This window comes from Phyllobates terribilis, unplaced genomic scaffold, assembly GCF_046119375.1.
Source record: "Phyllobates terribilis strain yellow unplaced genomic scaffold, ASM4611937v1 Scaffold_12__6_contigs__length_324123572, whole genome shotgun sequence".
NCBI lineage: Eukaryota > Metazoa > Chordata > Amphibia > Anura > Dendrobatidae > Phyllobates > Phyllobates terribilis.
This window is the reverse complement of record NW_027362772.1, coordinates 31,518,223-31,544,838: the sequence shown is the minus strand read 5'-3', so window position 1 is coordinate 31,544,838 and position 26,616 is coordinate 31,518,223. Positions and strand designations below refer to the sequence as shown.

General features: G+C 48.6%; 1 protein-coding gene across 1 annotated transcript in view; it reads left to right on the top strand.

The window, feature by feature from the left end:
- The window catches only part of LOC141171647 (B-cell receptor CD22-like), a 60,795-nt gene that overhangs the window by 14,991 nt on the left and 19,188 nt on the right, over window positions 1-26,616 (top strand). Inside the window, exons 3-4 of the mRNA XM_073655311.1 lie at window positions 21,105-21,467; window positions 22,482-22,775. Coding sequence (XP_073511412.1) covers window positions 21,105-21,467; window positions 22,482-22,775 — 657 coding nt within the window. The remainder of the gene's footprint in view (window positions 1-21,104; window positions 21,468-22,481; window positions 22,776-26,616) is intronic.

The following is a 26,616-nucleotide window of genomic DNA, read 5'->3' as shown; positions in this document are numbered from 1 at the left end:
CAGGTGCTCGAAGCTCGGGTCAAGCTCTCTCTGATACTCGGGTGCTCGACCCGAGCAACGAGCCCAATGTTAGTCTATGGGAGACCCGAGCATTTTTGCGGCGGCACCCCCAGCAGTCTGTAGAAAGCCTAAAAAGTGCCCAAAACGATAGTGACAGTGCTCAAAAGACATGAAGACAGCATGGGCATCGCCCCAGGAAGCATTTCTGACTGCCAGGTCACTGCTGTCAACAATGTGGTCAGAGGTATTAAGCCACTTTAACGGGCTCACTATAAAACGTTCAAAAACTAAACTGAATCAGTTTTCCTGTGAAATATGTTAAGGAACTTCCTTTCCAGGGTAAAGACTTGTGTATAAGGTAAAATAAATAACCAAAAACAAAAATACTCCTCCACACCTTGGGCTATGTTCACAAGTAGCATTTTTTATGCGTTTTTGCACTTTTGTATTGCTTTCAACCGTGACAAATGCATTCACCGGGAAATGTCATTTTAACATTTTACAATCTTATCTGGCCATGTGGTGTGTGACACATGCATACAGTGCTGAAAAGACATGGGAACAGCAGGGGGAAGACCCCTGGAAGCATGTCTGACACCCAGGTTACTGCCTAAAAGTGTGCCCATCAGAAGTGATCCTTTCCGCATCAGAAGATGCAGACTTGCAACTATCCCCGTGCAAGTACTTGTCCCAGGGCAGTGTTCAATTGTACCTCCCCCATTCCTTTCAATGCAAGTGCAAGTATGCAGCCTGCCACCCACCCACCCTCAGGCTGCAATAATATACTGCTAGCTTGCTTGCACTTGAAATGGGGCCTTTTAGTTTGGAGGAGGCCGAAGCTAGCCACTACCTCATGGCTGCTTCGGCAGCGAGGCATCCATTCTCAGTCCCAAGCTGCCCGGCGGCATGCTGTCCATACTCGGCCCCCAGCGGCCCCGCGGCCGGGTGTCCACACACGGTCCCCAGCCACCTGGGGGCGGTTGGATGTCCATAAACGGTCCCCAGCCGCCCCTATTTCTCCTTGAAACTCCCCCCCCCACTTTTCTTAGCCTGGCCTGCTTTAGGGCTGCATTGGACGAGCCCACCAGAGAAACAGACTCCTCCGGTGGGCCCTGGCTTCTCCATCAGGGGAGTTGAGAGTGCCAAGGTGAGGAGCATGATGATGATGAAAGTAGTTAGCATTTGCTTTGTTTTCTTGGAATGCAAGCGTAAGTGTGCAACCTGCCCCCCACCCAACCCCAGGCTGCAATACCATACTGCTAGCTTGCACTTGAAATGGGGCCATTTAGTTTGGAGGAGGCTGAAGATGGCCACTACCTCATGGCTGCTTTGGCAGCAAGGTATCCATACTCAGCCCCTAGCCGCCCGGCGGCCGGGTGTACACGCTCGGTCCCCAGCCGCCAGGGGGCGGCCGGGTGTCCATACTCGGTCCCCAGTCGCCCCGCGGCCGGGTGCCCATACATGCTTCCCAGCCACCTGGGGGCGGCCGGGTGTCCATAAATGGTCCCCAGCCGCCCCTGTTTCTCCTTGAAACTTCCCCCAAACTTTCTTAGCCTGGCCTGCTTTATTGCAGCATTGGATGAGCCCACCAGAGAACCAGACTCCTCCGGTGGGCCCTGGCTTCTCCATCAGGGGAGTTGAGAGTGCCAAGATAAGGAGCATAATGATGATGATAGAAGTTAGCACCAGCTTTGTTTTCTTGGAATGCAAGAGTAAGTGTGCAACCTGTCACCCACCCACCCCCAGGCTGCAATACCATACTGCTAGCTTTCACTTGAAATGGGGCCTTTTGGTTTGGAGGAGGCCGAAGCTGGCCACTACCTCATGGCTGCTTCGGCAGCGAGGTACCCATACTCAGTCCCCAGCCGGAAATCCACGCTCAGTCCCCATCCGCCAGGGGGCGGCCGGGTGTCCACACTCGATCCCCAGCCGCCCCGCGGCCGGGTGTCTGCACATGGTCCCCAACCGCCTGGGGGCGGCCGGGTGTCAATAAACGGTCCCCTGCCGGCCCTATTTCTCCTTGAAACTTCCCCCACACTTTTCTTAGTCTGGCCTGCTTTAGGGCTGCATTGGACGAGCCCACAAGAGAAGCAGACTCCTCTGGTGGGCCCTGGCTTCTCCATCAGGGGAGTTGAGAGTGCCAAGGTGAGGAGCATGATGATGATGAGAGAAGTTAGCGTCTGCTTTGTTTTCTTGGAATGCAAGCGCATGTATGTAGTAGCGGCTAGGCCTGAGGTGGTCAATGTTTTGGCGCATATCCTACCTCCTCCGAGGATTGCTGGATGTTTTCCTGCTACTATCCCAGTTCTATGACTCCCGTTAAAACAAAGCTTCAGGTGATGAATGATGGATGAGGTGGTGGCAAAGGAGAAAGAGCAGGAGGAACAGGGACCATTCACATCAATATCAGGCCAGTCAACCACACATGTCTTGTAGGATATGTTTCTGTACCAAAAGGAGCAGTTCGGCTACACAGTTATAGGGCATGCAGTGAGTGCAATGCCTAACAAAAATTTCGAGGCACTCCAATGCCCATTGGAAGTCACATGGAGGTCAGAGGGCCTTAACTAAACCGTTTTTTCCATTTATAGCAACTGGTTCTCCTGTGCACTGTTGGCCTAAGCAGTGAAGGGAAGACTTTCCAAAAATTATGAGGAACTGCAATGCCCTTTGAAACAGATGTGGATTACAGCATACTAAAAATCTTCTACCCATTATTGTGGAGTGGGTCTCCTTTAGTGTTCGCCAATGCATTGAAAAGCAAAAGCTGACTAAAATTAGGAGGAAATGCAATGCCCGTTGGAAGAATGGTGGAGGTTGCAGTGGAATAAAAAGACAATATCAATGCCCCTTGGAAAAGTGGTGGAGGTCGCAGTAGCTTAACAAGATGGTTTTAATGCCCCTTGAAAGAAGCATGGAGGTTGAGGTAGCTTAACAAGATGGTTTTAATGCAGCTTGGAAGAGACGTGGAGGTTGCAGTAGCTTAACAAGACGGTTTTAATGCCCCTTGGAAGAATGGTGGAGGTCGCAGTAGCTTAACAACACAGTTTTAATGCTCCTGGGGAAAGTGGTGGAGGTCGTAGTAGCTTAGCATGACGGTTTTAATGCCCCTTGGAAGAATGGTGGAGGTCACAGTGCACTAAAAAGACAATACCAATGCCCCTGGGAAAAGTTTTGGAGGTCGCAGTAGCTTAACAAGACGGTTTTAATGCCCATTGGAAAAGACGTGGAGGTTGAAGTAGCTTAACAACGTGGTTTTAATGCCCCTTGGAAGAGACGTGGAGGTTGCAGTAGCTTAACAAGATGATTTTAATGCCCCTTAGAAGAGACGTGGAGGTCGCAGTGGAATAAAAAGACAATATCAATGCCCCTGGGAAAAGTGGTGGAGGTCGCGGTAGCTTAACAAGATGGTTTTAATGCCCCTTGGAAGAGACGTGGAGGTTGCAGTAGCTTAACAAGACAGTTTTAATGCCCCTTGGAAGAGACATGGAGGTTGCAGTAGCTTAACAAGACGGTTTTAATGCCCTTTGAAGAGACGTGGAGGTTGCAGTAGCTTAACAAGATGGTTTTAATGCCCCTTGGAAGAGACATGGAGTTTGCAGTAGCTTAACAATACAGTTTTCATGCCCCTTAGAAGAGACTTGGAGGTCGCAGTGGAATAAAAAGACAATATCAATGCCCCTGGGAAAAGTGGTGGAGGTGGCAGTAGCTTAACAAGATTGTTTTAATGCCCTTTGGAACAATGGTGGAGGTCGCAGTGGAATAAAAAGACAATATCAATGTCCCTGGGAAAAGTGGTGGAGGTCTCAGTAGCTTAACAAGATGGTTTTAATGCCCCTTGGAAGAGACGTGGAGGTTGCAGTACCTTAACAAGATGGATTAAATGCCCCTTGGAAGAGCCATGCAGTACAGCATCTTAAGAACATTATTCCCATTATTGGGGAGTGGGTCTCCCATATTCTTTGCCTATGCATACCAAGCAAAAGCTGCCAAAAATTAGGACGGAGGAACTTGCATTGCTGACATCATGGACCACGGTCACCCTGGTGGAATAGTGGTGGTGGACACTGAGGATAAGGAGAAGAGCAAAAAACAGCTGAAATGAGGAAGCATATACCCATGTGTGGGTGTGAAGCGGTGCATGGGAATACACCTCCCGAAATAACACAGTGAATTTGACTTTATGTTACTCTGCTGTCATTTGGTGATGAATTGATGAGAAGTCTGGCCCAATCCAGCCCTTATTCATTTTGATAAGGGTCAGCTTGTCAGCATTTTCAGTTGACAGGCGAGTGCGCTTATCAGTTATAATTCCCCCAGTGGCACTAAAAACACGCTCCGATAACACGCTAGTGGCAGGGCAGGCCAGGACCTCCAAGGCATACAGAGCGAGTTTATTCCAAGTGTCCAGCTTGGATACCCAATAATTAAAAGGCACAGAGGAATCACGGAGGACGCTGGTACGGTCGGCAAGGTACTCCCTCACCATCTTTTGAAACTTTCCACTCCTTGTGAGAGTACCCCGCGCCTCAGGGCCTGTAAGCTGGGCGGGTCTCAGAAAACTGTCGCAGAACATTGACAGTGTTCCCCTGCCTCTGCTGGATTGGAGTTGCGTCTTTCTTGCCTGTACGCCTTGGTTGGTAAATGAACTGTGACCTCTGCCGCTAGTGTGTTCAGATGGGAATTTTTTTAACAGTTCTGCAGCAAGGGCCTTCTGGTACTGCCCCATTTTTGTAGACCTCTCCACCTCAGGAATAAGAGAGTGAAAGTTCTCCTTGTAGCGGGGGTCTAGAAGTGTCAACAACCAGTAATGACTGTCACTGAACATTTTGACAACGCGAGGGTCACGGTTAAGGCAGCGTAACATAAAGTCAGCCATGCGTGCCAGACTGGTAACGGGCAAGACTTCCGTGTCCTCACCAAGATGATGACTGACCATGCTCTCCTCCTCGCCCCTGTCCTCAGGCCACACACGCTGAACCGACGATATGACAGTTGTACAGGTACTACCGTCTACAGCGCATGATACCAGCTCCTGTTCTTCCTCCTCCTCCTCTCCCACATTGTCCCCCAGTGCACGTTGGGATGAGATGATCCTGGGCTGTGTGTAATAGCCGGCTACGGCTTCTTGATCCATCTCATCATACTCTGGCTGCAATGCTTCCTCTTTAATTCTCTGCAGAGAGTGTTGCAAAAGAGAGACAAGTGGGATGCTGATGCTAATGATGGCGTCATCGCCACTCACCATCTTGATGGACTCCTCAAAGTTTGTCAAGATGGTACATATGTCAGTCATCTAGGTGCACTCCTGAGGTCTTATGTGTGGAGTCTGACCTAAATATCGACAGCCTTATTACAGCTGGTACTCCACAGCTGCTCTCTTCTGCTCACAAATCCTTTGCAACATGTGGAGGATAGAGTTCCAACGTGTGGGGATATCACACACCAGTCGGTGTGCCGGAAGCTGCAAACGCTGCTGCAACACAGCAAGGGCAGCGGAAGCTGTAGCCGACTACCGAAAATGAGCTGACAGGTGTCTTACTTTGATGAGCAGATCTGGCAACTCGGGGAACGATTTAAGAAACCGCTGAACCACGAGGTTAAGCACATGAGCTAAGCATGGAACATGTGTGATCTCGCCTCGCCTCAGAGCCGCCACCAGGTTACGGTCATTGTCACACACGACCATTCCTGGATGTAGGTTCAGCGGTCTCAGCCACAGACCTGCCTGCTCTTTCACAGCTGTCCACATTTCACTAGCAGTGTGAGGTTTATCACCTAAGCTTATGAGTTTCATCACAGCCTGTTGCTGCTTGACTGAGGCAGTACTGCAGTGCTTCCAGCTTGTAACTGATGTGGTGATATCTGAGATGGAGGCTGAACATGAGGAGGAGGATGATGCGCAGGAGCTATACATTGTGGGGGCAACTCTGACTGACAAAGGGCCCGCAATCCTCGATGTGGGGAGGATGTGTTCCGTCCCAGTGTGCCGTAAGGGAGATGAACCTACACTGGCCACAAGCACTTCTCCACGTGTCCGTTGTCAGGTAGAATCTCCCAGTAACTGCGTTGTTGAGGGCACGGCAGATGTTTTGGGACACGTGCTTGTGTAGTGCGGGGATGGCACACAGGGCAAAATAGTGTCGGCTGCGGACCGAGTATCGAGGGACAGCCACCGCCATAAGGTTGCGGAAGGATTACGTCTCCACCAGCTTAAAAGGCAGCATTTCCAACGCAAGCAGTCGTGAAATGTGTGAATTTAGGACTGTGGCCTGTGGGGCGTTGGCTGCGAATTTGCGCTTTAGTTCAAAGGTCTGGGATATGGACAATTGAACGCTGTGGTGGGACGTGGACGTGGACGTTGATGCTGTTTCTTGAGAAACTGCCATAACAAGAGAAGACTGAGAGGAGGGGACATCTTTGCATGCAGTATGGACAGGGGATTGCCTTGCACGCACAACATGTGGTACTCTTACACTCACAACAGCGGAAGAAGCAGTGGTGAAACCCGCTGGCACTGGTCGCGGACACTGGGGTTTGCCCCACAAAGTCGGGTGCTTTGCTGACATGTGCCTGATCATGCTGGTGGTGGTCAGGCTGGTAGTTTTGTCACCCCTGCTGATGCTGGCATGGCAGGTGGTACAAATGGCCTTTTTGGGTTATCAGCAGAGTCTTTAAAAAAATTCCAGACTCTGGAAGACCTACCGGTTGTACTGGCTATGTCCCTTGTGTTGGTGTTACGGGGAACGGTTGCCCGCCTTCTGTCTGCGGCCACCTCACTGCTTCTTCTTGCCTTTTGGGGTACTCTGCCTCCCTCTCCCTGTGTGCTGCTGGCCTCGCTCTGTGTGTCCTCCTGCCATGTTGGATCAGGTATTAGATCATCCACCACCTCCTCCTCTTCCACTTCCGCACCACAGTCCTCCTCCTCACTTCGTGGCAATTATGTCTCGTCATCATCCACCTCTTGTGAAAAATTTCCAGCGTTGCCTTCCTGTGGCCGTGGCTGTTCAAATATTTGGCCATCGCTACATGGGATCTCCTCTTCCACCACTTCAAGCGGAGCAGGCGAGGGGCACAAATATGGAAATGGACCAGTGAACAGCTCTTCAGAGTGTCCAACTGTGGGATCAGTTGCTGTCTGACGACACTCGGCATGATGGGAGGAAGGAGCATCAGGGTGAGGAGGAGTATGCGGTCGAGACTCACGGCTACTAACACTTGACCGTGTGTAAGACAGACCGGAGATGGTGGTGCCCAGGTGACTGGAAGTATTTTCTGCTATCCAATTAATAAGCTGTTCACACTGATCAGTTTGCAATAGTGGTGTTGTTGTGTGCTTCCCTAGTAATTCGGTTTTGAACTGGGAGCGAGAAGATGTGGCTGTTGGTTGTGGCACATTTTCACCTTGGCCTTGGCCACGTCCTCTGCACACACCATCACCAATACATCCAGTTCCACGTCCCTTGCCACGCACCTTGCCCATTGTAAATTAAGTAAAATAGCTTAGACTCGCACTATCAATGGCCAAAGGGTAATAAAAAGGAGATTAGAACCGTGGAAGAGTTAAACCAAAGCTGTAGTTCTCTGGCCTACACCAGTATCTTTTAAACAGATATATTTGTGTCTGAACAGTCAGAGAGACACTCAAACTGTTTTTTTTAATGGAAAAAAGGCAAAAAAGTGGATAATACAGAGATTTGACCTGTGGAACTGCAAAACCACAGTTCTATTTATCTGGTCGAAACCAGACTCTTTTAAACAAATATATTTATGTCTGAACACTGACAGACACACTAAATTTTTTTTTTGGGGGGGGGGGGAATACCAAATGGTTAATAAGACAGGTATTTGTACAGTCTGACTGAGGAAAAAAAAAAAAAGAGGATTTAGATGAAAAAAAAAAGGATTTTGCCTGGCCTCTGAGACCAGGGGCTAAGTCTAGCAATTTGAGCAGCAGCAGCACAAAGGACTGTAATGCAGTGTTTGTTGGTATAACCACTGCGTCTCCTATACAGCCTGCCTGATATCTGGGATGGATATTAGTCCTCAGAAGGACAGTTTGTTTGATTTTGCAGGCTTTAGAGACCATACACTACCTATTTAGCAGTATAAATCTCTCCCTAGCTCAGCATCACTCTCCCTTCACTGTCTGATCCGGAGAGACTGTGTCCAAGATGGCGGCGCCCGGTTTTAAATACTCGAGGTAACGCTGTGCGGCGAGCCAATCACTGTAATGCCCACAACCAACATGGCTGCGGCATTACAGTGACTGGCTGGCAATCCCTGCATGTTCATTGGCTGTGTAAAGATCGCTAGACATGCAGGGCGGAGACCCGAGCTCCCGCCCGAGTAACGCGAAAATGCTCGGTGCTCGCTGAACATCCTGATTAGTGAGATGCTCGGGTGAGTACCGAGCAGTGTCGAGCATGCCCGCTCAACACTAGTCATGAGTTTATTCTTCTTCAGATACTCTAGTATAGCATCTCTTAGGAAACCCTCCTGGATTTTACCCACAGCAGAGGTTAAGCTAACAGGCCTATAATTTCCAAGTTCAGTTTTTGTCCCCTTTTTGAATATTGGCACCACATTTGCTATACGCCAGTCCTGTGGTACAGACCCTGTTATTATGGAATCTTTAAAGATTAAAATAATGGTCTATCTATGACGTTACTTAATTCCTGTAGTACTCGCGGGTGTATCCCATCCGGACCCGGGGATTTGTCAACTTTAGTGATTTTTAGACGCCGCTGTACTTCCTGCTGGGTTAAGCAAGTGACATTTAATGGAGAATTTTTGTTATCACTAATCATGTTTTCTGTCATGCGATTTTCTTGTGCAAATACGGTTGAAAAAAAATCATTTGGCATATTGGCTTTTTCCTCATCCTCATCCACCATTTCATCCAAACTATTTTTAAGGGGGCCAACACTATCAATTTTTAGTTTTTTACTATTTATGTAGTTAAAGAATATTTTGGGGTTATTTTTACTTTCTCTGGCAATGATTCTCTCTGCCACAATCTTTGCTGCCTTGATATGGTTTATACAGAATTTATTTAATTTTCTATATTTATTTAATGCCTCATCACTACCTACTTGCTTTAGTTTTCTAAATGCTTACTTTTTTTGTGTTGAACCACAATCCACAAATACCTGAAATTCAATCAAATTTTCCTGCAAAGTAGTACTCCCAGAAAGAAATACTCCTGAAGAGCTTAAACAAGCTATATGGGCGTAACTGACCTTTCTTTTTTCTTTACTTAAATGAAGCTCACAATACTTAATAAAATGGTCAGCTTTACCACAATAAAGACACAATCCCTCGGCGAACCTCCGGTCTCTTTCCTGAGAGGGGAGCGACTTCGCCCCAACCTCCATCGGTTCTCCGCCTTCAGAGCAGATTTCCTGGGGACTAGGACCTGGCATTACTGGAGTCTTTACCTCATTCTGTCTAAATCTCAGTCTCCTATCCACACGAACAGCTAATTGCATGGCATCCTGCAGAGTCTCAGGTGCCGGGAATGCAATTAGCAAATCCTTAATCCTTTCACTCAGACCAGCAAGAAATAGACATTTCAGAGCTGGATCATTCCATTTAACTTCTGAGGCCCATCTTCTGAAGTGTGTGCAATAATTTTCAACATCACCTGGCCCCTGATTCAAACGCCTGAGTTCTGCCTCAGCAGATGAGATTCGATCAGGATCGTCATATAATAGCCCCATAGCAGAAAAAAATTCTTCTACAGACCTTAAACATGGATCATTAGGTTGGAGAGAAAAGGCCCACCCCTGTGGTTCTTTGTGCAAAAGTGACATAATAAAACCAATGCGCTGTGATTCATTCCCAGAGGACCTTGGTCTCAAACGAAAATATAACAAACAAGCATTTTTAAAGGAAAAAAAATCTTGCTGTTTACCATAAAAACATCAGGCACTCCTACCTTGGGTTCCACAAAATGCGCTTCAGAACAGCTACTCACATGCTGCTGGAGCTCGGCCACCTCCAAAGACAATCCCTGCAGGCGTTGAGCCAAGTCCTGGACAGAAACCATACTGATCCCCGAATTTCTTTCCTTTTAGTTTTTTTTGGGCTGGACTTACTGTTATGATCTGCAACACATACTAAGGAAAGATAAGGGAAAACTGTGCCTACAGTAAAACTAAGCTGAATCCCTACGATGTAGCGGGCTGCCTGTTCCTAGCGAACAGACCCGCCTTAGTCCTCGGCTAGTCTGAATGAAGACCTATAGCATAAGGGGAGGGGTCCCTAAAAGAACTAAGGACTGGGACAAAAAAGGGACACCTCCTAAACAGAGAAGTTGTTGCAGAACACAAACACAAAAAGACAAACAGACAAAAAAGTACTAGAGGTCCCAGAAGGACCACACAAACTGACAGAGAAAGCCACAGAAGCACCTGGCTAGAGAAACAGTCAAACACTGAAGTCCAGCACAGCAGAAAGGGTGGAGCTGGAATATAAAGGCAGATGGTCACGTGACCGCAAAACACAAGATGGAAAAAACAAACAGGAGGGTTCTAACAGGTTCTGTGTCAAGTGCAGAGAGCATCATGAAGACCAAGGAACACACCAGGCATGTCCGAGATACTGTTGTGGTGAAGTTTAAAGCCGGATTTGGATACAAAAAGATTTCCCAAGTTTTAAACATCTCAAGGAGCACTGTGCAAGCGATCATATTGAAATGGAAGGAGTATCAGACCACTGCAAATCTACCAAGACCCGGCCGTCCCTCTAAACTTTCATCTCAAACAAGGAGAAGACTGATCAGAGATGCAGCCAAAAGGCCCATGATCACTCTGGATGAACTGCAGAGACCTACAGCTGAGGTGGGAGAATCTGTCCATAGGACAACACTCAGTCGTACACTGCACAAATCTGGCCTTTATGGAAGAGTGGCAAGAAGAAAGCCATTTCTCAAAGATATCCATAAAAAGTCCCATTTGAAGTTTGCCACAAGCCACCTGGGAGACACACCAAACATGTGGAATAAGGTGCTCTGGCCAGATGAAACCAAAATAGAACTTTTTGGCCACAATGCAAAACTATATATTTGGCGTAAAAGCAACACAGCTCATCACCCTCAAAACACCATCCCCACTGTCAAACATGCTGGTGGCAGCATCATGATTTGGGCCTGCTTTTCTTCAGCAGGGACAGGGAAGATGGTTAAAATTGATGGGAAGATGGACGGAGCCAAATACAGGACCATTCTGGAAGAAAACCTGTTGGAGTCTGCAAAAGACCTGAGACTGGGACAGAGATTTATCTTCCAACAAGACAACGATCTCAAACATAAAGCAAAATCTACAATGAAATGGTTCAAAAATAAATGTATCCAGGTGTTAGAATGGCCAAGTCAAAGTCCAGACCTGAATCCAATCGAGAATCTGTGGAAAGAGCTGAAAACTGCTGTTCACAAACGCCCTCCATCCAACCTCAATGAGCTCGAGCTGTTTTGCAAGGAAGAATGGGCAATAATTTCAGCCTCTCGATGTGCAAAATGGATAGAGACATACGCCAAGCGACTTGCAGATGTAATCGCAGCAACAGATGGTGCTACAAAGTATTAACTCAAGGGGGCCGAATAATATTGCACGCCCCACTTTTCAGTTTTTAATTTGTTAAAAAAGTTTAAAATATCCAATAAATTTCGTTCCACTTCACGATTGTGTCCCACTTGTTGTTGATTCTTCTCAAAAAAAATTGAATTTTATATCTTTATGTTTGAAGCCAGAAATGTGGCAAAAGGTAGAAAAGTTCAAGAGGGCCAAACACTTTCACAATGCCCTGTACTTACCTTCTCCTCCCGCTACCTCAAGCTCAATGTAGACAAAACTGAACTCATTATCTTTCCCCCATCTCGCATATCTTCCCCACCTGATCTTTCTATCACAATAAATGACATTACTCTTTAAGCTGTACCAACAATCCTCTGCCTCGGAGTAACCCTTGACTCTGCCCTGTCCTTCAAACCCAACATCCAAGCTCTCGCCATCTCCTTTCGCCTCCAGCTCAAAAATATTTCCAGAATCCGTCCTTTCCTCAACCCTCAATCTACTAAACTGCTTGTGCATGCCCTCATCATCTCCCGCCTCAACTACTGCAACATCCTCCTCTGTGGCCTACCTGCTAGCACTCTCGCACCCCTCCAGTCCATCCTTAACTCTGCTGCATGACTGGTTCATCTCTCGACTCACTATTCCTCTGCTACCCCCCTTTGCAAATCCCTTCACTGGCTCCCAATTGCCCAGCGTATCCAGTTCAAACTACTAACACTGACCTACAATGCCATCCATAACCTCTCTCCTCCATACATCTCTGAACTAATCTCCCAATATATTCCCTAACTTAACCTCCGTTCCTCCCAAGACCTCCTGCTCTCCTCCATACTTATTCGTTCCTCACGCAATCACCTCCAAGATTTCTCCCGAATATCCCCCATCCTATGGAATTCTGTGCCTCAACACATACAATTATTCACCACACTTGGATCCTTCAGACGGAACCTGAAAACCCATCTCTTCAAACAAGCTTACAGCCTGCCATGACCTTGCTTGCTGCCACCTCAACACCGGAACTACTGCAACCCCTCAACCTACTGTCTCCTTCCCCATCATCCTGTAGAATGTAAGCCCGCAAGAGCAGGGTCCTCTTCCCTCTGTACCAGTCTATCATTGTTAGTTTGTTTACTGTAAGTGATATCTGTATTTGGTATGTTACCCCTTCTCATGTACAGCACCATGTAATCAATGGTGCTATATAAATTAATAATAATAATAATAATAATAATAATAATAATAACAATACAGGCTTTGTGTGTCCAACACAAGCTCAGATACTGTCACGATTCCTCTGCTCAGTGTGTTTTGATCGCGGTGACTGAAAGCTCATTCGTCCAATCTGGTGCAGGGGTGTGTTAAGATGTCTGTGTTTTTATGGACTGATCAGCCATCGAATCTGAGTCTGGGAGGTGCTGAGCTTTTTACAAGTGTTCCATGTGACTACCAAGCTACTTAGCTGAACTGTTGGTCTCAGATCTGTGCGAGGCTTAGCATCTGCTCGGCGATTTACCTGGTATTTCTGTGCTCTGTTTATTGATCTATTGCTTCCTGACCTTGGACGACGTTCTTGTAACGGGTCTGGGAGGCGGAACCTCTGAGCTACTATACAAGGGGGCGGTCCTTGTAAGGGAGCGGGTGGCGACCAGGGAAGACGGGCAGGAAGTCACAGCAGGTGACCGGGACAGTCTCTGAGTGAACGGGCTGGAGGTCACGGCAAGTGACCGGGGCAGTCTCTGGATGAACGGGCAGATGGTCACGGCAAGTGACCGGGGCAGTCTCTGAATGAACGGGCAGATGGTCACGGCAAGTGACCGGGGCAGTCTCTGAATGAACGGGCAGATGGTCACGGCAAGTGACCGGGGCAGTCTCTGGATGAACGGGCAGATGGTCACGGCAAGTGACCGGGGAGCCTCCAGGAAGACCAACAGACAGGCGGCAGATGAGCGCTCCCAGGTGAGCGGGCAGAAGTCTCTGGACAGGCGGGTGGTCACAGCACGTGACGGCAGAGCCTCCAGGTAGGCTAGCAGACAGGCAGCAGATGAGCGCTCCCAGGTGAGCGGGCAGGAGTCACTGGACAGGCAGGTGGTCACAGCACGTGACGGCGGAGCCTCCAGGTAGGCTAGCAGGCAGGTAACAGATGTGTGCTCTCAGGTGAGCAGACAAGCTGGTCCATAGACAGACTGACAGGAGTTGGAAGGCAGACCGTCGGACCTCAGGTAAGCAGGCAGGTGGCTGAAGTGCGCTCCCAGGTGAGCGGACAGGCTGGTCCTTAGACAGACTGACAGGAGTAGTAAGGCAGACCGTCGGACCTCAGACTAGCAGGCAAGTAGCAGATAATCAGGCAGGAATAAGACAGCAAGCTGGCAGGAATCTGGCAGGTATCTGGCAGGTAACTGGCAACGGGACCTGAGGGCTGAAGCAGAGTTGTGAACAGTGCAACAACATTGCTTGGGCACCTCCATTTTGGAGGAGGTGCCTTATATATGGTGAAGTCCTCCGGCCATTGGCCGGGGACTCCTTAGGACGGCGCGCGCGGCCCCTTTAAGAGGGAGGGAGAGCGCGCGCGCCCTAAGCACAGTGGCCGGGAAGGAGCGCGCGCTGCCAGCAGAGCGGGAGGAGGACGCCGGGCGCGGAGCAGAGAGGTGAGGGGAACAGCGTCCCTGCCTAGCAGAGGGCAGGGACGCCGGCGCTACAGTACCCCCCCCTTTAGGCCCCCCCTTTTTTAGGCCAGACAGAAATTTAGCTAAGATAAGAGGGGCATGGATGTTCTCCTAGGGCTCCCACGTTCTCTCCTCAGGACCAAACCCCTTCCAATCTACTAGAAAAAAGGTCTTTCCTCTTACCCTTTTGGTGGCAAGAATGTTCTCTACCTCAAACTCGTCCTCAGCAGAAACCGGAGCAGGAGGCGTACCTGTAGACTTGGAAAAAGAGTTAAGTACCACAGGTTTGAGGAGAGATACATGGAAGGCGTTAGGGATCCGTAAGTTGGCCGGGAGTTTCAATTTATAGGCCACCGGGTTGATCTGACTGATGACCTCCAGAGGACCGATGAACCGAGGCCCTAACTTGTAAGAAGGTATCTTGAGTCGGACATATTTAGATGAGAGCCAGACTTTATCTCCAGGACGAAATTGTGGAGGATCCAGGCGTTTTTTGTCAGCGTGTCTTTTCACCCGTTCGGACGACTGAAGGAGTGCGGATCGGGTACTCTCCCAAATGGAGGAAAATTTGCTAACGAGAGATTCCGCAGCCGGGTTGTCCACAGAGGTGGAGACAGGAAAAGGAATCCGAGGATGCTGACCGAAGACTACAAAAAACGGGGATTTGGAGGAGGATTCGCTCTCGTGATTGTTATAAGAGAACTCGGCCCATGGTAGGAGATCCACCCAGTCTGAATGATGGGCATTAACGAAGTGCCGGAGGTAACTGGTCAGGTTCTGATTGATCCGCTCCACTTGACCATTGGACTGTGGGTGGTAAGCGGAAGAGAAGTCCAGGGTGACGTCTAGCAGTTTACAAGTGGCTCTCCAGAAACGTGAGGTGAACTGTACCCCACGATCCGACACGATGTGGAGGGGCAGGCCATGAAGACGGAAGATGTGGCGGATAAAGTCTTTAGCCAGCTCGGGTGCAGACGGGAGGGCTGGCAGGGGAATAAAGTGAGCCATCTTGGAAAAGCGATCAGCGACCACCCAAATGACCGTACAACCGGCGGAGACGGGGAGATCAGTTATGAAGTCCATAGCAATATGCTGCCAGGGGGCAGCAGGCACAGGAAGCGGAAGGAGGCGACCGGCTGGCAGGTGTCTCGGGACTTTGTTGCGGGCGCAGGACACACATGCAGAAACAAAGTCTATTACGTCCTTGTGCAGGGTAGGCCACCAGTAGTGCCGGGCAATAAGCTGGAGGGTCTTTTTCTGACCGGCGTGGCCAGCTAGTTTAGACGAATGGCCCCAGTGTAGGATCTTCTTCCGATCAGGTACTGAAACAAACGTCTTACCGGGAGGGAGACGATTTAGACTCACGGGAGCCACCTGCATTACTCTGGCGGGATCGATGATATGTTTAGGTTCTTCCTCGAGATCGGACACCAGAAAGGATCGGGACAAGGCGTCTGCTTTGACGTTTTTGTCAGCCGGGCGAAAATGAAAAACAAAATCAAAGCGAGCAAAAAACAAGGACCACCGAGCTTGGCGCGGGTTAAGTCTCTGGGCATGCTGGAGGTAAGCCAAGTTCTTGTGGTCAGTGTAAATTATTACCGGGTGAAGAGCCCCCTCGAGTAGGTAACGCCTCTCCTACAACGCCAGCTTGATGGCCAATAACTCTCGGTCTCCTATGGAATAGTTGCGCTCAGAAGAGGAGAAGAGTTTGGAGAAGAAGCCACAAGTTCCCATTCTCCCGGAAGATGATTTTTGAGTAAGTACCGCTTCGGCTCCAGAGGAGGAGGCGTCAACTTCCAGGAAGAACTGCTTGTTGCCGTCCGGGCGATGCAGCACCGGGGCGGAAGAGAAGGCCTGTTTTAGGGAAAGAAAGGCCTCCTCTGCTTCGGGCGGCCACTCTTTGGGATTAGTACCCTTACGGGTGAGCGCGGAAATTGGGGCAGTCCGGGAAGAGAAGTGTGGTATGAAGAGGCGGTAGTAGTTAGCGAAGCCCAGGAATCGCTGAATGGCCTTCAACCCCTCCGGTTGAGGCCGTTTCTCGATGGCAGACAGTTTCTCTGGATCCATTCGTAGGCCGGTCTGAGAAATAATGTAGCCCAAAAACGGAAGCGAGGTCTGCTCAAAGAGGCACTTCTCAAATTTAGCGAAGAGGTGATTCTGCCTGAGCCTGAGCAGGACCTGACGAACGTCCCTCCGGTGAGTCTGGAGATCCGGAGAGAAGACCAAGATGTCATCCAGGTACACCACTACGCAGGAGTAGAGAAGGTCCCGGAAGATGTCATTGACCAACTCTTGAAAGACGGCAGGAGCGTTACAGAGACCAAAGGGCATTACCAGATATTCATAGTGGCCGTCCCGGGTGTTGAATGCCGTCTTCCATTCATCCCCCTGACGGATACGAACCAGGTTGTACGCCCCACGGAGGTCCAGTTTGGTGAAGATTCTAGCCCCCCTCAGACGATCAAATAACTCTGGAATGAGCGGAAGGGGGTACTTATTCTTCACCGTGATCTGGTTAAGGCCTCTATAGTCTATACAGGGACGGAGAGAGCCGTCCTTCTTTTTGACGAAAAAGAAGCCTGCTCCCGCCGGGGAGGTAGATTTCCGGATGAATCCCCTGGCCAGATTCTCCTCAATATATTCGGACATCGACCGGGTCTCAGCAGCGGATAATGGATAAATACGCCCACGGGGAGGAGTAGTACCAGGTAACAGGTCGATAGGGCAGTCGTATGGTCTATGAGGGGGTAGTGTCTCTGCTTCCTTTTTATTAAAGACATCAGCATAAGACCAATAAGGAATCGGAAGTCCAGGTAGATTAGCTGGGGTAGGAGAAGGACGGACGGGATGGACGGGAACCAGACAGGTCTTATGGCAGTCCTGTCCCCAGCGAAGGACTTCTCCGGTCTGCCAGTCAAGCACAGGTGCATGTCTCTGGAGCCAAGGTAGGCCTAGCAAGAGGGCGTGGGAGAGTCCAGGCAGAACATGAAAGGAGATACTCTCAGAATGCAGCATTCCCACCTGCAGAGTAATGGATTCGGTGATGAGTTGGATGGGGCGTGGTAAGAGACCCCCATCCACGGCAGCAACAGACAAGGGTACAGCCAGAGGTTTGGTGGGGATGCGGTATTTCTCTACCAGGGACTGTGAAATAAGATTCCCGGCTGCTCCAGAGTCAAGTTGGGCTAGTTCGAAATAACGGTTCTCCCCGCAGACGATTGAGACTGACAACAGCAGAGATGGAGAGGATTTATTCTTGTCTAGGTCGACCTCTCTGAGCGAACCTAGACACAGGCATTTCCCGACCTCTCCGGGCAGGTACGGATCCGGTGCTCCTTACTGCCACAGTAGAAGCAGCTCCCCTCGGCACGGCGTAAGTCCTGACGGGTTTTGACCATCTTGGTCTGGTCGACCTGCATAGGCTCAGGAGAGTGTACCTGGGTAGAGACGGAGGGAGTGACTGGTTTCTGAAAAGTAGGAGCTAGACGTGGTAACCTCCTCTCACGGGTGACCTCTTTGGCACGCTCCTGGAACCGTAGGTCAATCCGGGTGGCAAGAGTCATCGAGAGTGGTAGGGATGTCCCGACCGGCAAGTTCATCTTTAATACGGCCGGACAGACCCTCCCAGAAGACAGATACCAGAGCGTCGTTATCCCAGGCCAGCTCCGAGGCAAGGGTACGGAACCGTATGGCATATTGGCCCACGGTGAGACTTCCCTGACGGAGGCGTAGCAGTGATGATGCGGATGAGGTCTTCCGTCCGGGTTCGTCGAAGACTTTCCGGAAAGCCGTGAGAAAAGCAGGCAAGTTGGACACCAGGGGGTCTCCTCTCTCCCATAGAGGATTTAGCCAGGCCAGGGCCTCCCCGGTGAGATGGGACATGATGAATGCAATTTTGGCTCGGTCGGAGTTAAACTGGTGGGACAATAGTTCAAAGTGCAGGGTGCACTGATTTATGAAGCCCCGAGCCAAGGCGGAGTCGCCTCCGAAGCGAGGAGGTGCAGAAAGCCGGGGTCCGGGGTAGGATACCATGGTATTAATGGGCAGCGGAGCTGCCGGATTGTGAGACATGGCACTGGCGGAGGTTGCTGGTGGAGCAGTCAGAGTGTCCAGGCGAGTATTGACATTCCGCAGGTGACCCAGGATGGACTCCTGTTGGGACCTTTGACGGGACAGTTCATGACACAGGTCTGAGAGCGAGGGAGCTTGGGTGCCACCGGGTTCCATGGCCCGAGCAAACTGTAACGGGTCTGGGAGGCGGAACCTCTGAGCTACTATACAAGGGGGCGGTCCTTGTAAGGGAGCGGGTGGCGACCAGGGAAGACGGGCAGGAAGTCATAGCAGGTGACCGGGACAGTCTCTGAGTGAACGGGCTGGAGGTCACGGCAAGTGACCGGGGCAGTCTCTGGATGAACGGGCAGATGGTCACGGCAAGTGACCGGGGCAGTCTCTGAATGAACGGGCAGATGGTCACGGCAAGTGACCGGGGCAGTCTCTGAATGAACGGGCAGATGGTCACGGCAAGTGACCGGGGCAGTCTCTGGATGAACGGGCAGATGGTCACGGCAAGTGACCGGGGAGCCTCCAGGAAGACCAACAGACAGGCGGCAGATGAGCGCTCCCAGGTGAGCGGGCAGAAGTCTCTGGACAGGCGGGTGGTCACAGCACGTGACGGCAGAGCCTCCAGGTAGGCTAGCAGACAGGCAGCAGATGAGCGCTCCCAGGTGAGCGGGCAGGAGTCACTGGACAGGCAGGTGGTCACAGCACGTGACGGCGGAGCCTCCAGGTAGGCTAGCAGGCAGGTAACAGATGTGTGCTCCCAGGTGAGCAGGCAAGCTGGTCCATAGACAGACTGACAGGAGTTGGAAGGCAGACCGTCGGACCTCAGGCAAGCAGGCAGGTGGCTGAAGTGCGCTCCCAGGTGAGTGGACAGGCTGGTCCTTAGACAGACTGACAGGAGTAGTAAGGCAGACCGTCGGACCTCAGACTAGCAGGCAGGTAGCAGATAATGAGGCTGGAATAAGACAGCAAGCTGGCAGGAATCTGGCAGGTATCTGGCAGGTAACTGGCAACGGGACCTGAGGGCTGAAGCAGAGTAGTGAACAGTGCAACAACATTGCTCGGGCACCTCCATTTTGGAGGAGGTGCCTTATATATGGTGAAGTCCTCCGGCCATTGGCCGGGGACTCCTTAGGACGGCGCGCGCCGCCCCTTTAAGAGGGAGGGAGAGCGCGCGCGCCCTAAGCACAGTGGCCGGGAAGGAGCGCGCGCTGCCAGCAGAGCGGGAGGAGGACGCCGGGCGCGGAGCAGAGAGGTGAGGGGAACAGCGTCCCTGCCTAGCAGAGGGCAGGGACGCCGGTGCTACAGTTCTGACCATCCATTTGCCTAGCCCCTTTGTACTGATTTGCTAACTTCCTGGTATTTTGACCTCTGACCGTGACCTGACTTCGCCTTTGTCTTTCCCCTTTAGTTTACTATGTGCTCTCTTGGTATTTGACCCCGTAACGTTTGACTACCCTACATCATTGCTTTTCTGTGAGTAGTAACTAGCATAACAGATACATTTGTACATTTGTGTAATGTTAATTCAATTAGAATGCACATTATACACCACTGCCTACACCTACCTGACCGTTTTGACAACTAGTGATGAGCAGATCTGGCAGAATTCAAATTCGCCAATTTGCGTGGATTTTCCATGGAAACTTCATTCCTAGAGAAGTTATTCTGTGCAAATTGAATGTCCATTATTATGGTCTGCGGTCTCTCCAGTCCCTAGAGCATAATCAACATAATATGTAAAAAAATATTAGAAATCCTTATACCGACCTCACTGCTCACCTCTCCAGACCCTCCGCTCCTCACTGTAAGCCATTTGGTCCAGTAACATATACTTATCACTCCTGCCAAGTGTTGAGGGTTAAGATCAAGCACATGTAATGTCGTAGCGTCAGGATGTCACTACACCCACCATGACCTTGAGTGCTGATGTGTGTCAGAGCTGGAAGTCCCGGTATAGTGATGGTGATGAGCGGAGCAGTTGGAAAGGTGAGAACAAGTATTTCTATTTATTTTGTAACTTTTTTGATAGCCATTTACTGTTCAATAAAATGGTGGTCATTTTGCTGAATCAGCATGCGAATAAATTACATAAAAAAATCATAATTTTGTTGAATGCAGATTTTTGTAATATTCAAATCCCACTTGAAAATATTTGCCCGTCTATGTTCACAAATCTCCACTAGTATTTAATACAGTATATTATAATGTTAAATGATATATAATGGCTTAAACTGGATTTGTCAAAAGATTTTGCAGTGTAAATTTAATTTAGAAATAGATCTTTTAGACCTGATGAGCCTGGTTTACATATTTTCAAAAATGTTGTCAAAGTTGCAAACTAAATCTCCGCCTACCTCATCAGATTGGCAGCTCCTGGTTGGTCTTTCTCCACTAAGCAGTGTCAGTTAAGCCGGTGGGGTAAAGACTGGACACACTTTTGACAACTAGTGTCAACTAGTGTAGCTTTTGACAACACAGCTTCCTGCTTCCTAGGGGGCAGTGCACTCCTGATGATTGACTGTTTGTGGTGGCAGCATAGTTGTGCTGGTGTCCTATACTGTGAACTCTCCTGTAGCAGATCCTGCTTTGATTCTGCAGCATTGAAGGAGCACAAGGGCACTGAAGCCATCCAGAAAGGGGCAATTCCAAACAAAGAGTTTGCAAACTTGTGCTCCTTGTTTAGGAATATGGTGACATTATACTGTAATATCTGTAAAAAAGTAATTTTTTTCTTGGTGAATTATAGAAATCAAATTTGCATTGTACCTATAAAGCAATAATATTTATTTATGCATTTTTTTAGGTTGCACTGAAGAAACCCCATGCAAGAATTGGGTTTTTTTTTTTCCTCGGTCATTAGATGTTTTAAAAGGTTCTTGTGTGGACATTCCCTGCAGAATCACTTATCCTAATGATGCTCATACTTTTAGCTTGTTCTGGTATCAGAACATATTGATAGGATTTCCACAGATATTTAATAGTAGAAACCTGACCGATGTGGAAAATAAGTACAGAGGAAGAACAAATCTAGTGGGAAATTCAATGGACAACTGCTCCCTGAGAATTAACTATGTGCAAGAACCGGTAGAGATTTACCCCGGGATCAATGAAGATATAAAAGCCTATTACATCAATAATGAAAGATTCTGTAGACTCTCTATTATAGGTAAATGAAGTGGGGGGGGGGGGGCGATTTCTAGAAACCTGCGCTAAGTTCGGAGCTGTCATGCACACAGTAGTTGCTCAGCTATCTTTGCTGAGGTTTCATTATCCTATATCAAAGTCAATGATTTTTCATGGCTCTACACCACTGTGTCATACCAGAAACAAATTTGAAAACCTCTTTTAAGAGCAAATCTTTGGCAATTACAATTTGTCAACTTCACAGAATTTGGTCAGAGAATTTGGTTAGCAGACAATTAAGCTTCCAATTGCCCTGAAAAGACATTTATGTGTGAATTGCATTGGCCCTATCATCACAATGATCACATAATAATCAGCCGCTGCCAGCTATGTGTCCCTTCCTGGTGCTTTCTCACAGGCACAGTGACTCTCCTCCCTCATAGACACAGTGACTCTCCTCCCTCACAGACACAGTGACTCTCCTCCCTCACAGACACAGTGACTCTTGAGCCTCACAGAGACAGTGACTCTCCTGCCTCACAGACACAGTGACTCTCCTGCCTCACAGACACAGTGACTCTTGAGCCTCACAGAGACAGTGACTCTCCTGCCTCACAGACACAGTGACTCTCCTCCCTCACAGACACAGTGACTCTTGAGCCTCACAGAGACAGTGACTCTCCTGCCTCACAGACACAGTGACTCTCCTGCCTCACAGAGACAGTGACTCTCCTCCCTCACAGAGACAGTGACTCTCCTGCCTCACAGACACAGTGACTCTCCTGCTTCACAGACACAGTGACTCTCCTGTCTCACAAAACACAAACAACTTTGCCTTTGCAGCATCGAAGGAAAGCAATAACACTGATAAGATCCTGCAATGTGGAAAGCTTCAGTGTAGCACTTACAAACTCTATGTCAAAGAGCTTGTAAGCGCTGCGCTCCCTGCCTAGTAGATCCAGTAAAAAATAAAATTATAAATCATATTCTTAACCAACATCTCTTTGTCATTCTTTATTGGACCCATATTTACTTTATCTCATCCCTTTTCTTTCAGAAGCTCCACCTCAACCAATAATTAATGGAGCTGATGACATAAAAGAGAAGGAACCAGTGAGTATCATGTGTTCAGTGACTCACACCTGTGCTTCCAGCAGCCCAAATATTACCTGGAATAAACCTGGCTTAGACTTGACCATGAGCCACGAGGATCTGGACCGAGGAGTTTGGATGATCAAGTCTATAATTAAATACATTCCTTTATACAGAGATGATAAAACACAACTTACATGTACAGTCACTTTTCCAAACACGAAAATCTCTGAGCAATCTGTAACTCTGGATATTAAGTGTAAGTAATTTACATTATGTTTTCGAATTTCATTTGGTTTTCATTAAAAAAAAAATGCAAATGCTCAACTTGGGATGTCACCTGAGTTTGGTGAATTTTTTGCATTACTTTTTTATGGAAGTAGCTGTATAAGTGTTTTTATTTTTACGGAATTAGCTTGATTTTGACACCACTCACTTAACCATATAATGTATCGGAAAATGGAAAAAAAATCAATTGTGGTGAAATGGTGAGAAAAAAATGCAATTTTGTCAGACATTTTTTGGAATTCACTATATTGGTAAAAATGACTAAAAACGACCGGGCAACCGGATTCTCCTGATCAGTATGATTATGATGATGCCAAACTTAGGAAGTTTTTATATTTTATTGGTTAAAAAAATTCTGAACTTTATAAAAAAAAATAGTTTTGCGTCTCCTTTTTCTGAGACCAGTAATTTGTTATTTTTCCCGTTGGTGGAGCTAAGTGAGAGCTTGTGTTTTGTATGTCTAGCTGACATTTTTATTGATACAATATATTGATCGATTTTTTTGCATTTTAAGATGGAATCGTAGAGATAAAAAAAAATCTGACATTTCATTTTTTTCCATTTCTGCCTTCACCATATATTTTAATTTATATTTTATTAGTTCAGGAGATTGTGTAACCAGCTATACCAAATATGTTTTTTATACATCATGGTATGTCAAGTTTTTTTAAAATTGACTTAAATTGTTTTTGCATTATTTTGTTTGTTTTTTACATTTTAAGTAGTCCCTTAGGACTCAAAGGGGCTCTGTCAGCACAGAATGACTGTTCAAACGAAGTCTAGTCACTCGATGCATCAGGGCGGGGCTAAACATTTAAGTGCACCTTCTCATCTGCTTGTTTCTCCCTATCTCCACCCCCTCCTCTTCCTCCATCATCCTCTTCTTTGATTGTGAGCTCTGGCTTCATAGTGCCAGAGAAGTGCAGAGATAGAGGGAAAACAAATAGGCCGGAAGGGGCACTTAAATGCTTGGCCACGCCTTGATTCACCGAGCTCGTCTACATGGTTTTGACAGTCATTTTCTGCTGATAGAGTCTCTTTAAACCTGCAATCACTTGATTTCCTATGCAGTACACTTCCATACTATAGTACTGCAGTGCACTTTAAATCTATTGATCTACTGTGATGCCCAGCCACAGCCTTGGCTTCATGGGAGATCTCACATGGCAAGAATGGAGGCCATCAAAGGGCCACGAGCCGCCAAGACAACAAACTGACACTCTATGAACTCTTCGAACTTGGGTTTCTGGCCATCAGAAGACGCTGACACCATAATGACCCCTTTTAAAGGGTATTTGATAACAGATTTTTCAAAGAGATTTCTCATTTTGCAGTTTGGCTGATACAGTGGTCCAAAGAGTGCACCAAACACTTTAGTTTCAATAGGATCAAATTAATTGACGGGTGGCTACTAGTGTTGAGTGAGCACTAAAATGCTCGGGGGCTCGAACCTCGGGCCAAGCTCAACATGATACTCGGGTGCTCGACCCGAGCAACGAGCCCAATGTTAGTCTATGGGAGACCCGACCATTTTTGCGGCGGCACCCTCTGCAGTCTGTAAAAAGCCTAAAAAGTACCCAAAACGATAGTGACAGTGCTCAAATGACATGGGCACAGCATGGGGATCGCCCCACGAAGCATTTCTGATCTCCAGGTCACTGCTGTCAACAACATGGTCAAAGGTATTAAGCCACTTTTACGGGCTCACAATAAAACGTTCAAAAACTAAACTGAAACGGTTTTCCTGTGAAATATGTTAAGGAACTTCCTTTCCAGGGTAAAGACTTGTGTATAAAGTAAAATAAATAACCAAAAACAAAAATGCTCCTCCACACCTTGGGCTAAGTAGCATTTTTTATGCGTTTTTGCACTTTTGTATAGCTTTTAACCATGACAAATGCATTCACCGGGAAATGTCATTTTAACATTTTACAACCTTATCTGGCCATGTGCTGTGTGACACATGCATACAGTGCTGAAAAGACATGGGAACAGCATGGGGAAGACCCCTGGAAGAATCTCTGACACCCAGGTCACTGCCTAAAAGTGTGCCCATCAGAAGTGATCCTTGCCGCATCAGAAGATGCAGACTTGCAACTATCCCCGTGCAAGTCCTTGTCCCAGGGCACTGTTCAATTGTACCTCCCTCATTCCTTGCAATGCAAGCGCAAGTTTGCAGCCTGCCACCCACCCACCCACCCGCAGGCTGCAATACCATACTGCTTGGCCTTGAAATTGTCCTTTTAGGCATGTGGTGGCAGACGCCGGTCACAAAGTTATGGCTGCATCGGCGGCCTGGTATCCATACTCAGTCCCCAGTCGCCCGTCGGCCGGGTGTACACGCTTGGTTCCCAGCCACCATGGGGTGGCCGGGTGTCCATACTCGGTCCCCAGCCTCCCCGCGGCCGGGTGCCCACACACGGTCCCCAGCCGCCTGGGGGCAGCCGGGTGTCCATAAACGGTCCCCAGCTGCCCCTATTTCTCCTGGTAACTTTCCCCACACTTTACTTAGCCTGGCCTGCTTTAGGGCCACATTGGACAAGCCCACCAGAGAACCAGACTCCTACGGTGGGCCCTGGCTTCTCCATGAGGGGAGTTGAGAGTGCCCAAGGTGAGGAGCATGATGATGATGATAGAAGTTAGCATCTGCTTTGTTTTCTTGGAATGCAAGCGTAAGTGTGCAACCTGCCACCCACCCACCCCCAGACTGCAAAACCATACTGCTAGATTGCTTGCACTTGAAATTGGGCCTTTTAGGCATGTGGAGGCAGACGCCGGCCACCATGTCATGGCTGCATCGGCAGCCTGGTATACATACTCAGTCCATAGCTGCCCGGTGGCCGGGTGTCCACGCTTGGTCCCCAGCCACCAGGAGGCAGCCGGGTGTCCATACTCGGTCCCCAGCTGCCCCTATTTGTCTCGGTGCGCCTTGTACACAAGCACGCATACCAAAACATTACCTTTGTCCTCCCTAGAGCATTTAGTGGGAAGGACAGCCTAACCACAAACACCTGGACAAGTGAATGTGGCCAGGGATGGTCCATCTCACTGACGCCTTCACACTGGGTTAATATTGTGGAAGCCGGGACACAGTTGGACACTGGGATGCAACACACCCTACAGCCATAGAGGATTGCGGGTCCGGGGTCAATCAGGCTTCACCACAAGGTTCAGAAGGTAGACAGCAGCAGTGGTCAGCCTCCTACACAAAGAGTAAATTATTCATGATCATTCATGAGTCCATCCATCTCCTTAGCTTTCTGTTCCTTGGAATGCAAGCGCATGTATGTAGTAGCGGCAAGGCCTGTGGTGGTCAGCGATTTGGCGCATATCCTACCTCCTCCGAGGATTGCTGGATGTTTTCCTGCTACTATCCCAGTTCTATGACTCCTGTTAAAACAAAGCTTCAGGTGATGAATGATGGATGAGGTGGTGGCAAAGGAGAAAGAGCACCAGGAACAGGGACCATTCACATCAATATCAGGCCAGTCAACCACACATGTCTTGAAGGATCTGTTTCTGTACCAAAATGAGCGGTTCGGCTACACAGTTATAGAGCATACAGTGAGTGCAATGCCTCCCAAAAATTTTGAGGCACTCCAATGCCCCTTGGAAGTGACATGTAGGTCAGAGGGCCTTAACTAAACCGTTTTTTCTATTTATAGCAACTGGGTCTCCTGTACACTGTTGGCCTAATCAGTGAATGGAAGGCTTTCCAAAAATTATGAGGAACTGCAATGCCCCTTGAAACAGACGTGTTTTACAGCATACTAAAAACCTTCCACCCATTATTGGGGAGTGGGTCTCCCTTA